Source organism: Protomyctophum parallelum (genome assembly GCF_964188405.1).
Source record: "Protomyctophum parallelum genome assembly, chromosome: 9".
Taxonomy (NCBI): domain Eukaryota; kingdom Metazoa; phylum Chordata; class Actinopteri; order Myctophiformes; family Myctophidae; genus Protomyctophum; species Protomyctophum parallelum.
In genome coordinates, this window is record NC_139706.1 from 47,061,872 (window position 1) to 47,078,890 (window position 17,019).

Genomic DNA, 17,019 nt, shown 5'->3' on the forward strand with positions numbered 1-17,019 from the left:
ATGCACAATAATGAAAATGATGCTTTTTCAGATGTCACAGCTAATACACCACCAGAGATTGTTGTTGTTGATGAGGACAGTAGAGAAGTGATCATTTTGGAAGTGGCATCATGTACATTTGACCACAGTATGGAAGAGGCATTCCTTACCAAGGTGCTTAAGTACCAGCGTCTTAAGGATGCTATTATACAGCTTGGCTACAAATGTAAACTACTTGTGTTCATATTTGGAAGCCTCGGTAATGTCCACAAATCAGTGGTGAGGGGTAGGGCTGGGCGATATGACAAAATCTCATATCACGATATGGAATTTATTTTATCATGATAACGATATACTCACGATATAGCATATTTTTTACGATACCTATTTTTTTATCTTTTTTTTTTTTTTTGTTCAGGTCGAGTACTTTACTGTACTGGGCTGTACTGTACTGTACTGTACTGTACTGTACTGTACTGTACTGTACTGTACTGTACTGTACTGTACTGTACTGTACTGTACTGTACAAGCTCTCCTCCCTGGCCTCTGTCTGTGTGTTATGCTGCACAACAGTGACAATAATTATGCTATTTCCGTGCTCGGATACAGGGACACAGGGGACCACTCAAAAAACAGGAAAAGAACACTTATGCTAATATCAAACTTATGCCAATTACAATATGTAAATTCACAATATCCAGTCTAATTATATGAATATAATACTGATGCACAGACAGGCCCAAAGCAAGTACAAAAATATTACAAAATAAAATATATATAATAATAATCAGAGGCTGAACTCAATTGTTCAGCCTCTGTAGACATTTTTAAAGCACAGCTCAAGACCCACTTCTACACCCTTGCTTTTACTGATCTTTTATTTTTTGTTATTCATGTCCTCACTGTATTGCATTACTGCTTGTTTTTTAATGTTGTTGCCTTGCTTTTCTTTTCTTTTTTCTCCATTGTTCTGTAAAGCACTTTGAGCTGCATTTCATGTCATGAAAGGTGCTATACAAATAAAGTTTTATTATTATTATTGTCTCCACCAGGCCGAAGGCATGTGGGGAGAGTATGTTTTGCACTCCGTCCGTCCGCGTGTCCGTGTGTGTGTGTGTGTGTGTGTGTGTGTCCGTGAACAGCTAATCTCGGCCACCGTTAACCCGGTCCATGCCATATTTTGCACACACACTCCCTGGATGCCAACCATGAACCTCTGCCCCAAACTTTCCAGAACGGCCTGTTATAGCGCCACCAGGAGGCCGCTTTGTGCAAAACAAGTTTTTCAATGCCATATTTTGCACACACACTCCCTGGATGCCAACCATGAACCTCTGCCCCAAACTTTCCAGAACGGCCTGTTATAGCGCCACCAGGAGGCCGCTTTGTGCAAAACAAGTTTTTGCACAGTACACCTACAGATTTTGTCCAAACATCACGCAAATTGGTACACAGTCTCTCTAGAGCCATTCAACGAAACGGGTCTTTCAGATTTATCAGACTCCATCCTGATTGGTTAAGATTGGCTTCCAAAGTTCACAGGAGTGCTCAGTTTCAAACAAAATGCTGCAAATCATGAACACATCGCGTCATTTCCCTGAAATTGTGCACCCACATTCCCACTAGGCCGAGGACGAAATGCCACATGAACAATTTCAAGTCAGCCTCAAGGTGGCGCTATAACTGGCCGAAAAGTGTTTTTACCTCTAACTGCACGGATCTGTGGATAACCTGGTGGAGACCTGTGCCCGGAAGGGCACTTTTTCTAGTTATTATTATGACAATTCAAAATAAATAAGACGTTCCCATTCACACACAGAAGTACAGACCTGTGTCTGCATTAAATTGACTTAAGGGAAAATTAAATACCTCATGTCACAGTTTGTCATTACAGTTGTTTCAGTTCATTTTAAGCTCTGTATAGGGAATCAAAATGTTCTGTTGTAGTTATAGTTTAGTTTGTTAAAGACGTTGGGCAGGTTAATTATGTTTAATTGACCACAGGCGATAGTGAAGAGAGACGCGACCGCGTCGTCAACTCTCCATGCCCAGCTGTGCGTATATGGGACGAGTGGGGTTTTTTCTTTTCCTTTTTTTGATGATCACAACAAAGTTAGCGTCTTGTGTTTGTTGTTGTTGTTGTTGGAAGCTGTTGCTGAATTAAGGACTTTTCAAATGGAATACATTTTTTGGAACAATAAAACAAGACAGACACACAGCAGGAGGACTGCACAGGTAAGAGGAACGTCTTGGAAGAAGTTTGCGCGACGACGCACAGGCTCAATTGTTCAACTGTGTAAAACATGCGTGGCTCACGCAGTTTATCCATTTGACCCAACATGAAACCTGCATTTATAACAGTGAATGGCCGGTTACTTTAGTGTTACACCGCTCTGAATCTCGTCAGCCATCATCTCCCTTCATGTAATCCAAACCACTTCCATACGTTGCCCCTCTTTTAGGTGCAAGCTGGTCGGCTCACTGTTTTCAGTGCGTGCGTGGGCTCAGGCTGCTGGGCATGCCGTATATAAGCGCTGTGACGTAAAATACTGCCGCAAACACTGCTAAAGCGAAACGGCGATATAAACGATATAGCTTATTTTTCGTGATAGACATTTTCTATCGAAAATACGATATTAATCGTCATATCGCACAGCCCTAGTGAGGGGCCTGCAGATTGCAGGCATGCCCCAATAAGCCGAGAGCTGATCAGGCATCGGCACAATTCTGTTCAGTGTCTGCAATAATTGGCAGTCGACCATATATGGAGAAGGCGATGCTTTCTGTACCCGTGATCTGGATCCTGAAGCACTTGTTGTAGAGTTTTCTCAAGTTTGCGCATCCACTATTGTTTGTGTTCAAGAAATGTCTTGTAAAATGTGAATACAAATAAAGATGTTAATGTGGTGTGTGCATGTGTGTGTGTGGTGGTGTGGTGTGTATGTGTGTGTGGTGGTGTGTATGTGTGTGTTGGTGGTGTGTATGTGTTGGTGGTGTGTATGTGTATGTGTGTGTGTGGTGGTGTGTATGTGTGGTGTGTGTATGTGTATGTGTGTGTGTTGGTGGTGTGTATGTGTGGTGTGTGTATGTGTATGTGTGTGTGTGTTGGTGGTGTGTATGTGTGGTGTGTGTATGTGTATGTGTGTGTGTTGGTGGTGTGTATGTCTATGTATGTGTGTGTGTTGGGTGGTGTGTATGTGTATGTGTGTGTGTGTGTGTGTGGTGGTGTGTATGTGTGGTGTGTGTGTGTATGTGGTGTGTGGTGGTGTGTATGTGTGTGTGTGTTGGTGGTGTGTATGTGTGGTGTGTGTGTGTGTATGTGTGTGTGTGGTGGTGTGTATGTGTGTGTGTGTGTTGGTGGTGTGTATGTGTGGTGTGTATGTGTGGTGTGTGTGTGTGTTGGTGGTGTGTATGTGTGTGTGTGTGTGTGTGTATGTGTGGTGTGTGTATGTGTGGTGTGGTGTATGTGTATGTGTGTGTGTGGTGTGTATGTGTGGTGTGTGTATGTGTATGTGTGTGTGTTGGTGTTGTGTATGTGTGGGTGGTGGTGTGTGTGTGTATGTGTATGTGTGTGTGGTGGTGTGTATGTGTGGTGTGTGTATGTGTATGTGTATGTGGTGTGTGTATGTCAGGGGTCCTCAACTAGAAATGATGAAGGTCCACAAATATTTGTTTGAATAAGACCGAGGTCCAGTCCCATGCGCGGCGTCCATCGGAGAGCGGGGCTCTATGCCCGTTTAGTATGGTCAAACCAAGCTTATACAAATCAGATCCCCTTCCACCCAACCAATAATGGGGTGCAGAGTGCAGGCCCGGAGTGGAACTCCAAATCAGGCCGGGAGTTATACGCCCTGGCAGGCACACTGTGCGCGCGTAGCGCGCGCCAGAATTTTGGGGACCCTTGGGGGACATTTTGGGGGCCTTTGCAGCAATTTCACATGAGAAATGTATACCATCTGATGTTATTTATATTATTAACTTTAAAAAAATAAAAAAATAACTTTTTTTTTTTTTTTTTTTTTGGGTGGTCCGCAAAGAGGTGGTCCGCGGTCCGGTCGCGGACCGTGGTCCGCCAGTTGAATACCCTGGTGTATGTGTATGTGTGTGTGTATGCGTGTGTGTGGTGGTGTGTATGTCTCCAGCAGCAGTGCAGCCGTTGGGTTGTAATTGGCCGACACTCGTAGGTTGCGACCTTTTCTAGCGTGCCGCCTGCTGTCTGCCACCCCCCCCCCCACCCCCACCCCCCCCCCACCCACCACACACACCTACAAGATGTTTTTCTAAGCACACATTTCTATCCCATGTTCTATCTAGACTGGACTTGCAGAGTGTGTGTGTGTGTGTGTGTGTGTGTGTGTGTGTGTGTGTGTGTGTGTGTGTGTGTGTGTGTGCGTGCGTTACGCTCTACAGGTAGGGCAGGTGAACAATAGAGGAACAGATTAACTGTGTTTGTCTGTTGGCTCATAAAGTTAGCAGGTGTCGAGTCACACCTACACACACGCCACTTTGCGCGCACACACACACACACACACGTGCCACTTTGCACGCACACACACACACACGTGCCACTTTGCACGCACACACACGTGCCACTTTGCGTGCGTACACACACACACACACACACACACACACAGTACCTGATAAGGGGTGTGTGTGTGTTTTGGAGGGGTGGGTATCAACAGGTGCTCAACGTACTCAGGTGACACCCCCCCCCCCCCCCCCCTCCCCCCCAACAACACTGCTGACCTGTTTTACACACCTGCTCCATTAACCCCTTGATGCCCTTCATTCGGGGGGGGGGGGGGGGGGGGGGGGGAGAAAGTTTTCTCTTGTTTTACTTAAAGTAAAAGGTATCAATAATGCAACATAGAAATACTCCTGTGAACAAGTGAAAGTCCAGGAACATTATTTACTTGAGTAAAAGTACACCATCTTCAAAATGTACTTGTAAGTAACCCATTTAGACCATGAGCACGATTCTACAAATGTCTCCTAAATCCTGACAGTTTTCTGAAAACCCTGTGTTTCTATGTCAGTGGTTCTGATGTACTTACAGACCAGAACCAGGGTGTATGGAGGTTGGTAGTAAGGTTCTGTTGTACTTACAGACCAGAACCAGGGTGTATGGAGGTTCTGTTGTACTTACAGACCACTCGGGGTGTAGCAGGACGTCTGTCAGCTCCAGAACCAGAGTGTATGGAGGTTGGTAGTAAGGTTCTGTTGTACTTACAGACCAGAACCAGAGTGTATGGAGGTTGGTAGTAAGGTTCTGTTGTACTTACAGACCACTCGGGGTGTAGCAGGACGTCGGTCAGCTCCAGAACCAGAGTGTATGGAGGTTCTGTTGTACTTACAGACCACTCGGGGTGTAGCAGGACGTCGGTCAGCTCCAGAACCAGAGTGTATGGAGGTTCTGTTGTACTTACAGACCACTCGGGGTGTAGCAGGACGTCGGTCAGCTCCAGAACCAGAGTGTATGGAGGTTCTGTTGTACTTACAGACCACTCGGGGTGTAGCAGGACGTCGGTCAGCTCCAGAACCAGAGTGTATGGAGGTTGGTAGTAAGGTTCTTTCAGAGGATCAGGCAGCAGTTTGGGGCTGGTGGGCTCGATGATCATCTGAGGAGACCAGAGAGAGACTTTATTATTAACCCATTTTGACCTGGGAACGATTCTGCAAATGTTCTTCTAAATCCTGACTGTTTTCTTGAAAAAGCTGTTTTTCTATGTCAGTCGTTCTCAAACACTCTCATGTCACTTTTCACGATTCTTAAAAAAATCTCAAAAATAGCAAACCTACAAGCTCATAGCGCGCCACCGAGTGGCGCGCTATGAGCTTGTAGATCTGCTATTTTTCAATAGCTAAAGCATAACATGATGCTGACACCAAAAGGGGTTCCTGCACCAGAATGGGTTAAGCATAATGCATCACTGATACAGTTGCAGTTATTGGAGCTTATGTAAAATAGTGACTCCATACTGTAAATACTGTACCTGTCTGTAGTCTTTAAAATACTTGAATGTTCTCTTCAGCTGCTGGACCACCGGGGGATCTGGAACACACACACACACACACACACACACACACACACACACACACACACACACACACACACACACTAAAGTCACTTATTGATTACTATGAAAACCTGCAAAACCATGTTGGTCCGTTGATCCGTCCGTCACGCCACCATATATGGTCGTCAGGATGGATGGTAACCAGCAAGGTTGCCAGTTCGAACCCTGTGGGCTCCCCCAGAGTTACTGTCGAAGTGTCCTTGAGCAAGACTCTGAACCCCTAAGTGCTCCTGATGTGCTGGTCGGTGCCTTGCTTGGTTTCCGCTGCCATCGGTGTATGAAAACTGTGAATGGGTGAATGTAATGCACAATCTATGTAAAGCGCCTTGGATAAAGGCGCTATATAAATGCAGTTAATGCACCATTACCATTTGGTGAAAATAGCAGATCTACAAGCGCACACCACGTCGTAGATAGATTAATTCCACTACTGCTTAAATATATTTTTTAATTTCTCAAGAGTTGTTCGTTTAAAAATGTATACAATTAATTTTTTTACATACTCTTATTTAAAAAAAAATATATATATATAGGAAAACAAAATGGCATTTTTACTTGAGTCGTGACCAATACAAATTGTTCCGTGACACACACATGGGGTTCCGACCCACTATTTTCACTGTAGCAGGTTGAGAACCCCTGGACTAGAGTACTCGAGTACATGTACTCAGTTACTTTGCACCTCTGTCCTTCAGCTAAACAAACGCGACCTCTAGCCGTGACACGCGCCTGTAATCAATAGCCCACACACACACACACACACACACACACACACACACACACACACACACACACACACACACACACACACACACACACGATGTGCGGTAAAGACAGGCTTTGCCCACTAATGCGTCCATCTGTCTGTGGACTCTGGTAATGCCTACTATTAAACACTTCATTTCCCAGGGGGCCGCGGGGGCTCATTAGTGCAGAGTGGCGTGTGTGTTTAGGCCACAGCGGCGGCCATGATGATGATGATGATAGCTCCCCTACACATCCTAACAAACACAGGTGTTGTTAACTATAACCCCCACCCTGGGGAATAGAGACCCACGCCAAATACACCTCACATAAAGCGGGGAGTGAGAGTGTGTGTGTGTGGAGGGGGGGGGGAGGGGATGCATTAACCACAAGAACCCTAGCGTCCCTAATCTGTGCATGTCATAATTGGCAGCACACACACACACACACACACACACACACACACACACACACACACAAAGTGCTCATGTTGACACCTCAATTGGAATAGAAGATTCCATTCCATTTTCGACCATTGCCTGTTCGCCTGCTATCACCTCTATCGCCAGTAGTTGCCTGTAGGGTCCCGTTGACATATTATGCACTTCCGGATAATCCGTCTTTCCGTCGCTCGCTGTTAAAATGTAAGTTAAGACCGCGCTACGAGAGGAGAGGAGAGGAGAGGAGAGGAGAGGAGAGGAGAGGAGAGGAGAGGATCATGTAAGAGGAGAGGAGAGGAGAGGAGAGGAGAGGAGAGGAGAGGAGAGAAGAGGAGAGGAGAGGAGAGGAGAGGAGAGGAGAGGAGAGGAGAGGAGAGGAGAGGAGAGGAGAGGAGAGGAGAGGAGAGGAGAGGAGAGGAGAGGATGCATCATGGAAGAGGAGACAGATCAGAGGGGGGTCTATACTCTCCGAGGGCCTGACCTTTGAACCGTAGCATCAAGCTCACTGTGGTCCCCGAGGCACCCCTGGCATCATGATTGGCCCTCATTAAACTGCGGGGTGGGAGGGGCCTCGTTACACTGAGGAGATGATTGGGTGGTGGTGGTGGGGTGGTAACACCACCCGAGAGTGCAAACATGCAAATAAAATGGTTTTAACTTTCCCCGAGTAAGTGCGTTGAGTCAATAGTGTCTTACTGGAGTATTGAGCAGTGTTGTTTTTGGCAGCAAATTTTGATTTTAGTTTTAGTCATATAGTCTCTTCAGTCACATTTTAGTCACCTGGAATGTTTTAGTGTTGGTCTAGTTTTAGTCGACTACATCTAGAGTTGATTTAGTCGACCTCAATGTATTTGGTGGGCGTTGATGCCGTCGTAATGACACAATGAAAATAGCCGATCTACAAGCTTACAGATCTGCTATTTTCAGCATGCAACCAAGTGTAAAATTACTTATACTGGATCTCTTGTCCACTATAGTCCCTTTCCTAACATTTTACTCTAGTTTTTATTTGTTGACGAAATCGTCAGTATATTTAGTCAGTGTCTTAAGTCATCGTAGCTTAGTTTTCATTTAGTTTCCATGTAGTTTTTCGTCAGTGGAAAAAGGTAGTCGACGAACATTTTTCGTCTTAGTTTTATTCGACGAAATCAACAATGCTTACAGGTTACAGTGGGTCAATGAAAAATAGCAGATCTACAAGCTCGTATCGCGCCACTCGGTGGCGCGATATGAGCTTGTAGATCTGCTATTTTTGAAAAATCGGAGAACGACTGTGACATTTTTTGAATCTGATCTCAGGTCAGAATGGGTTCATCAGACCAGTGTGTGTCCTGTGGAAACCTCGTATGAATCTGATCTCAGGTCAGAATGTGTTAAAGTATTTATTTAAAGACGGTTACGCCGCGGACAAAGCCAACTCGGATCGTGACAAATCATGACAATGAACACAATGTTTTGGGCTGATCAAATAATTTATAAGAAGAAAAACAAAAAAGTGTTGTAAACTGCCGTTTTTTTTCTTCTACTTTCTAATTATTTGTTTGGCCCGAAACATTGTGTTTATTATTGTCATGATTTGTCACAACAAGAGTTGGCTTTGTCCGCGGCGTATAAACGTCTTTAAATAAATACTTTCTGAAAAGTCTATGAGGAAAATTAATGAACGGCGATTTATTTTCCGGGTCTCTCGAGGGGGGGGCGGGGCTGCGACGCTCTATACAGAACCACATTTGTCTTCGCCATTTAGCCCATTTGGACCTGACACCGATTCTACAAAACGCCTTTTTCTAATTCTGAACATTTCTGGAAAAACCTATCTTTCTAATTTCTATGTCAGTGGTTCTCAAACTATTTCATGTAAAGCAGGGGTTTTCAACTGATTGTGAACCAGGGACCACCACCCTGACTTAGAATCAACCTGGGGACCACTGTTGTGTTGGGTGGGGATATGGGGTAAGGGCTAAAATGAATGCTTTTGTAACACTTGCTATGCCTCCCATGTGTATACATTCCACTGTTTCCACAAGTATCATTTCCTAATAATGACTCAACCAGACAATCCGCTGCACTTCCCGCTCTTGAGATGATAACTCCCTTTTTCTGTTGAATTTCTTGACCTCCAATTTGTCAGTAAACGACTACATGGACGGTCATCATAGGTCACCAGGTCATTCAGTTCACTGTTTCTCAACTAGTGGAAAGACATTTAAAAAAAAATCAACAAATCCTTGTTTTACTAAATGAATGGTCAGGGACCACATGCAATACTTCCAGGGACCAGCAGTGGTCCACTCCACGGACCACCTGTTGAAAACCCCTGATGTAAAGGACTCCAAAACAATATCTGTAATTGGCCCCTAAAAAACCTATGCTTTCTTGGCCTGGGCCGTGGCTCAGCGGTCCAGGCACCTTGGGGCCTGGGCCGTGGCTCAGCGGTCCAGGCACCTTGGCCTGGGCCGTGGCTCAGCGGTCCAGGCACCTTGGCCGGTATAGCCCGAGTCTGGCAGTGTGCCGCGGGTTCGACTCCCGATCCCGACGGTCCTTTACTGCATGTCACTCCCCCCCCCCCCATCTCTCTCTCCCCCATTTTCCTGTCAGGCTACTTACTGTCTGTCCCTCTATAAAAAAATATAAAATAAAAGGCGAAAGCCGCAAAAAAAAAACATAAAAAAAAAAAGAAAAAGGTTTGCTCTGAAAGAATATATATATTCAAAGATTTGCGCCACATTTTTACGACTTTTCAAACACCAAAAGGGGTTCCCGTCCTGAATGGGTAAAAAAAAAAGGTGGGACTTGTAACCACCCTCTTAAATGGCTCGGACGCCCGCGGATGGACGGATAGATGAACGAATAAAGAACAGCCCTCTGGGAGAACTGGGCGAGATGGATTGACGGGGAACGAGGAGAGATGGAACGGTCCTCTGTGAAAAGACTTATTGACCCAGAGGATCCTCAGAGACGGAGCTATTGATGAAGTGATTAAAAGAATCGGTGTGTAATCCTAATTCGTTTAAAACAAGAGCCATCACTCACACCAAATCAATCCCACAGATGTCCACACACACACACACGGGCGCACACAGACACACACACACACACACACACACACACACACACACGGGCGCACACACACACACAGGCGCACACAGACGCACACACAATCCTTCAGAGTTGGAGGGACAATACGGTTGTGTGATGCATACCGTGAGTTACAGTGGTGCATATGGTGTATGATTTAACCAATTCTGACCTGAGATCAGATTCTAAGAATGTCTTCTATGTCAGTCGCTCTTCGATTTTTCAAAAATAGCAGATCTACAAGCTCATAGCGCGCCACCGAGTGGCGCGCTATGAGCTTGTAGATCTGCTATTTTTCAATAGCTAAAGCATAACGTAATGCTAACACCAAAAGGGGTTCCCGCCCAAAATGGGTTAAATCTAAGCAAATAAGGGCAAGTAGTTATCACACACACACACACACACACACAACATGGGCTTTAAATCGATATATGAAAGCTCCGCTGCTTTTCATTTTTGGAATCGCTCCCAGGTTGCTAGGCCTGCACGGTTTCCGTTTCCGCATAGCCATTAGCTTCTGTATTAGCCACAGTCTTTAGCTTAGCCATAGCCATTAGCTTCTGTATTAGCCACAGTCTTTAGCTTAGCCATAGCCATTAGCTTCTGTATTAGCCACAGTCTTTCCACCAGGGTTGTTTTTGTTTTCGTCGACAAAAACAAAAAAAGAACTATGACGAACAATGTTTGTTGACTACGTTTTTTTTGACGAAAACTAAATGGAAACTACATGAAAACTAAGCTATGGTGACTAAAACTATGACTAAATATACAGTACTGTATTTTTGCGGTCATTGCGATTTGGAATATTGGCGTTTTCTGGAGAAAGGATTGGACGTCGCCTCGGCTCGCGAGATGGAGAAAGGATTGGACATAAACCGATTTTTCTCAATACAAGCTACGAGAGCTTTTATTGAGAAAAATCGGTTTGAGGGAAAAGGAAGTTGCCGCCGCCTGTTGTTCCCGCCCGTCAACTACAAAACAATACTACAACATGACGTAACGATATCATCCTGATGACTACAAAACAATACTACAACATGACGTAACGATATCATCCTGATGACTACAAAACAATACTACAACATGACGTAACGATATCATCCTGATGACTACAAAACAATACTACAACATGACGTAACGATATCATCCTGATGACTACAAAACAATACTACAACATGACGTAACGACATCATCCTGATGACTACAAAACAATACTACAACATGACGTAACGATATCATCCTGATGACTACAAAACAATACTACAACATGACGTAGCGATATCATCCTGATGACTACAAAACAATACTACAACATGACGTAACGACATCATCCTGATGACTACAAAACAATACTACAACATGACGTAGCGATATCATCCTGATGACTACAAAACAATACTACAACATGACATAACGATATCATCCTGATGACTACAAAACAATACTACAACATGACGTAACGATATCATCCTGATGACTACAAAACAATACTACAACATGACGTAGCGATATCATCCTGATGACTACAAAACAATGACTACAACATGACGTAACGATATCATCCTGATGACTACAAAACAATACTACAACATGACGTAACGATATCATCCTGATGACTACAAAACAATACTACAACATGACGTAACGATATCATCCTGATGACTACAAAACAATGACTACAACATGACGTAACGATATCATCCTGATGACTACAAAACAATACTACAACATGACGTAACGATATCATCCTGATGACTACAAAACAATACTACAACATGACGTAACGATATCATCCTGATGACTACAAAACAATACTACAACATGACGTAACGATATCATCCTGATGACTACAAAACAATACTACAACATGACGTAACGATATCATCCTGATGACTACAAAACAATACTACAACATGACGTAACCATATCATCCTGATGACTACAAAACAATACTACAACATGACGTAACGATATCATCCTGATGACTACAAAACAATACTACAACATGACGTAATGATATCATCCTGATGACTACAAAACAATACTACAACATGACGTAACGATATCATCCTGATGACTACAAAACAATACTACAACATGACGTAACGACATCATTCTGATGACTACAAAACAATACTACAACATGACGTAACGATATCATCCTGATGACTACAAAACAATGACTACAACATGACGTAACGACATCATCCTGATGACTGCAAAACAATACTACAACATGACGCAACGATATCATCCTGATGACTACAAAACAATGACTACAACATGACGTAACGACATCATTCTGATGACTACAAAACAATACTACAACATGACGTAACGATATCATCCTGATGACTACAAAACAATACTACAACATGACGTAACGATATCATCCTGATGACTACAAAACAATGACTACAACATGACGTAACGATATCATCCTGATGACTACAAAACAATACTACAACATGACGTAACGATATCATCCTGATGACTACAAAACAATACTACAACATGACGTAACGATATCATCCGCTCCCAACAGGATCATACAGACTTTTGAAACAGAGACCAGGCTTTCCTCCGAGGCGGTGGAGAAAGCGTGGTGAGACGAGGTTACCACTTGACTAATGTTCTCGTCCCTTGATTGATTGGTGACAACATAGATTGCTCCCCAATCAAACCCATGTAGTGTCGTAAAAGCCATCGCCTTTAGACAATAGGACATTCCAGTAATGGACAGAGCTGTAAAACATGAGTTAGCTTTTGACTTCTGGACGTTAGGGAGCAACCCACACACACACACACACACACACACACACACACACACACACACACACACACACACACACACACACACACACACACACACACACACACACACACACACACACACACACACACACACACACACACACACACACACACACACACACACACACACACACACACACACACACACACACTTTATGGTTGTAGGTCTGCTATTTTCCAATACTAGAACACATGCATTAATTAACCACTATTTTGGGCCAATTGAAAATAGCAAATCTACAAGCTCACAATGTGTCGCAATGCGACACAATATTGTGAGCTTGTAGAATTGCTATTTTGAAAAGATTTGTTTTAATACATTGTGATTTTTTTTAAATGGGACAGACAGTCTGCACAATGAGTACTTTTACATTGGGTAATTTTTTACGTACATTTGGTACTTCTTTAAAAATGGGACTTCTAACAAGAGTACAGTACATTTCACTAGTATCGATTCTTTACTTAAAGGTTTTATGATTTATTTTTATTTTTACTTTTAGGTTTTATGACCTCAATTACACCCAAAAAACCTGAACTTTGAACATTCAGTGGATTTTCTGTGGTCTGAAGTTTTCTTTGGGGTTTTTTGGGCCTTTTGAGCTACAATGAAAACAGGCAACACAGTGAAACAGTGACATCTGCTGGCAAATCCCATTGACATATATGGGATTTGCAGTAAGTGATGTCACTTACTGCCGGCAAATCAGAGTACCTGTTTGAGCCAGAAAACCCCAGATCACAGAAAATCTACTGAATGTTAAAAGTTCATGTTTTTTGGGTGCAATTGAGATTAGAAAACCTAAAAAAAACAAGGACAATTCCAAAACCTTTTTTTTAATGTCACAATCCCTTTAAAGGACCACTTGACCGATAGGATTTGGTCCCCAGCCCCGGTCGTCATCCGGCTCATCGGAGCCCGACGGAGGACGCCCCAGCGGCGAACCTGTTAGCACGCAGTTGCCCGTCGTCTTGGATCTATTGACCGATAGGATTTGGTCCCCAGCCCCGGTCGTCATCCGGCTCATCGGAGCCCGACGGAGGACGCCCCAGCGGCGAACCTGTTAGCACGCAGTTGCCCGTCGCTAAGGATTCATCTGTACGGCTGGAGCTCACTGCCATCCCGGTTGGAGGCTCACTGTAGCCTGACGGGGAAGCCTCAATTGGCTAATCCTTTAGCACTCAGCTGCCCGTCGCGTCAGATCTATTTTCCTGCCTAACCAGGTTGTAACTTTTTGTCTCATCGACCGTCTGCAATCTCGGATATCTCCTGGACTTGGTTGGGACTACTAGCTGCTCTGCCTCTGCAGTGTGGTACACGGTTGGTCTTGCAAAAACATTACACATTATAAACTGCTTATTGGTGTGTGTTTTGCTGCTTAGGCTGTTTTAGCCAGAATCCACTGCTAGCCATGTTGCTCAGGGCTGTATTTTGTGTTTTACTTCTCATGAGTTGCATGTCCCCTGACAATTGCCAGCAAAGCCCTGCTATTCCATTGCTACGTTTGAACATGAATCTTTCTAGTAACACTATGCGTGTTACGTCAGGGCTCCCAGGTACTTTTCTGCAATGTCCACGTAAGCTTGACTGTCTTAAACGTACTCTCCCGATTGCTCTTATTCTTTTGCATACGATGTCTTCTGGATCTCCCCAAGGCCCCTGGGGTAAAATATCCAATCACATGTCCTGCTCCAGTTTTACTCCCAGAGTGAAATCAGTATTAAGGAAAACAACAACTAGGCTGCTGATTTTGTTGATGCTGTTTATCTCAGGAAATGTTTCCAAAAATCCTGGTCCTGATCCTCTTTTTGAACCTCTTCCCATTCTGTCTACTCCGCTAGAATTCAGCTGTAGAAATGGCCTAGGCTTCCTCCATTTCAATGCCAGGAGCCTAGTGCCTAAACTTGCCATTCTGAGTACCTGGTTTGAAACAGCTAAACCGGATGTGGTTGCCATCTCAGAAACGTGGCTAAAACCATCCACCACAGATAATGTGGTCCGTATTCCTGGCTACAATCTCTATAGAGCTGACCGGAAAGGCAGATGTGGGGGGGTTGCTCTGTACATTTCTGATAGGTTTCAGGGGTCCGTACTTTATTCAGTATCACTTCCCAGACAATTTGAGTTCTTAGCAGTTCAGATAATGGTGGCGAACTCACCCTTGACCATTATCTGCTGCTATAGACCTCCGTCTGCTTTATCGGAAGCCTTGGGTAATTTAACGGACCTGCTATCCAAGTGTGCTAGCACTGAACTTCTATGTCTCGGCGATATGAACTGGGATTGGGCTAGTGACAAAGCTGCTAGCTTTAAGCAGCAATGTGACACCCTAAACCTAGTCCAGATCATTCGCTGTCCCACCAGGCATAATCCAGCTACTGGTGGTGACACTTTAATTGACATTATATTAACAAATGCTGTACATAAATACATTGCTGTCGGTGTATTTGCAAACGATCTAAGTGACCACTGTGCAATTTCTTGTGTTAGGAGCACTAAGCTACCTAAAGGAAATGGCCTAACTATCCTCCGGCGGTGCCTTAAACACTTCTCGGAACAAGCCTTCCTCCATGATTTGGCATCAGTCGATTGGTTTCGGATCTCCTCAATTCCAACTGTGGATGAGGCTTTTCGTTTTTTTCACGACCACCTTCTCTGGCTGATAAACAAGCATGCGCCTTTCAAAAAAATAAGAATTAAGAATAGAGCAAATCCCTGGTTCTCTAGGGAATTAGCTGACTTGTTGCACACTCGAAATAAGCAATGGTCACTCGCCAGAAAATCTAAGTCTGCAAACGACTGGCTTTTATTTCGGGTGCTGAGAAACAAATGTAAGGCCCTTATTAGAAAATCCAAATCCGAACACTATCTATCTCTCACAGTAGATACTGCGAGTAATCACTCCAGCTTCTGGAGAGTAGTCAAAACACTTCAGCAGAAAGGTGCTGCTGGCCCCCCGCCAAAAGTTCGGGTTGGAGACTCATTTATTTCTGACAAAAAATCCATGTCAAATGCATTTAATGCTCATTTTAAAAGGGCTGGTCATCTTTTTGACGAGCAAAATGCCGGAGTCCCTCATCAAGGCGCCCATGTGAATACTGGCTCACCTGTTGATTTTGATTTTGACTTCTCTCCTATTCTAGTTCCAGATGTGTTGCGTGCCCTGTCCACACTTGACCCAAAAAAGTCCTCTGGTCCAGATGGTCTCGACCCTTATTTTCTAAGAATTTCGGCCTTGGTGATTGCACAACCGATCACTGACATTTTTAATCTCTCTTTAACTACTCAGAGTTTACCAGAAGTGTGGAAACAGGCTCATGTTTCACCACTTCTCAAGGCTGGCGACCCCTGTGACGTCAATAACTACAGGCCTATCTCCAACCTCTCAGCCTTGGCTAAGATTTTGGAGGGCCAAGTATCGACTCAGGTTAAACTCTTTCTTGATGCACATACGATTCTAAACCCAATGCAGTCTGGCTTCAGGGCAAAACATAGTACTGTGACAGCATGCCTTAATGTCATGGATGACATCAGGGATGCCCTGGGCTCAAAATCGTTCTGTGCAGCCTTATTCATTGACCTTAGCAAGGCATTTGACACTGTGGACCATCATGTTTTGCTAAATGTCCTCTCGAATACTGGTTTTCGCCATAATGTGCTAGGCTGGTTTAAATGCTACTTATTTGGCCGCACACAGTGTGTTAAATTTGGTGACACACTGTCTGACTCTATCACCCTAGAGAAAGGAGTCCCTCAAGGTTCCATTCTAGGACCTTTGCTTTTTCTGCTGTATGTGAACCATATTTGTAGTCAATCCAAGCATAGTAGGTATCATATGTATGCAGATGACACAATTCTGTATTCCTGTGCCCCCTCACTTGATGTGGCA

General features: G+C 44.0%; 1 protein-coding gene across 2 annotated transcripts in view; it reads right to left on the reverse strand.

The window, feature by feature from the left end:
* Positions 1-17,019, reverse strand: part of timm50 (translocase of inner mitochondrial membrane 50 homolog) — a 55,200-nt gene that overhangs the window by 15,114 nt on the left and 23,067 nt on the right. For both annotated transcript variants that reach the window (XM_083772565.1, XM_083772566.1), the window contains exons 5-6: positions 5,973-6,031; positions 5,478-5,597 (exon numbers count right to left, since the gene is read on the reverse strand). In XM_083772565.1, the coding sequence (XP_083628691.1) occupies positions 5,478-5,597; positions 5,973-6,031 (179 nt within the window). The remainder of the gene's footprint in view (positions 1-5,477; positions 5,598-5,972; positions 6,032-17,019) is intronic.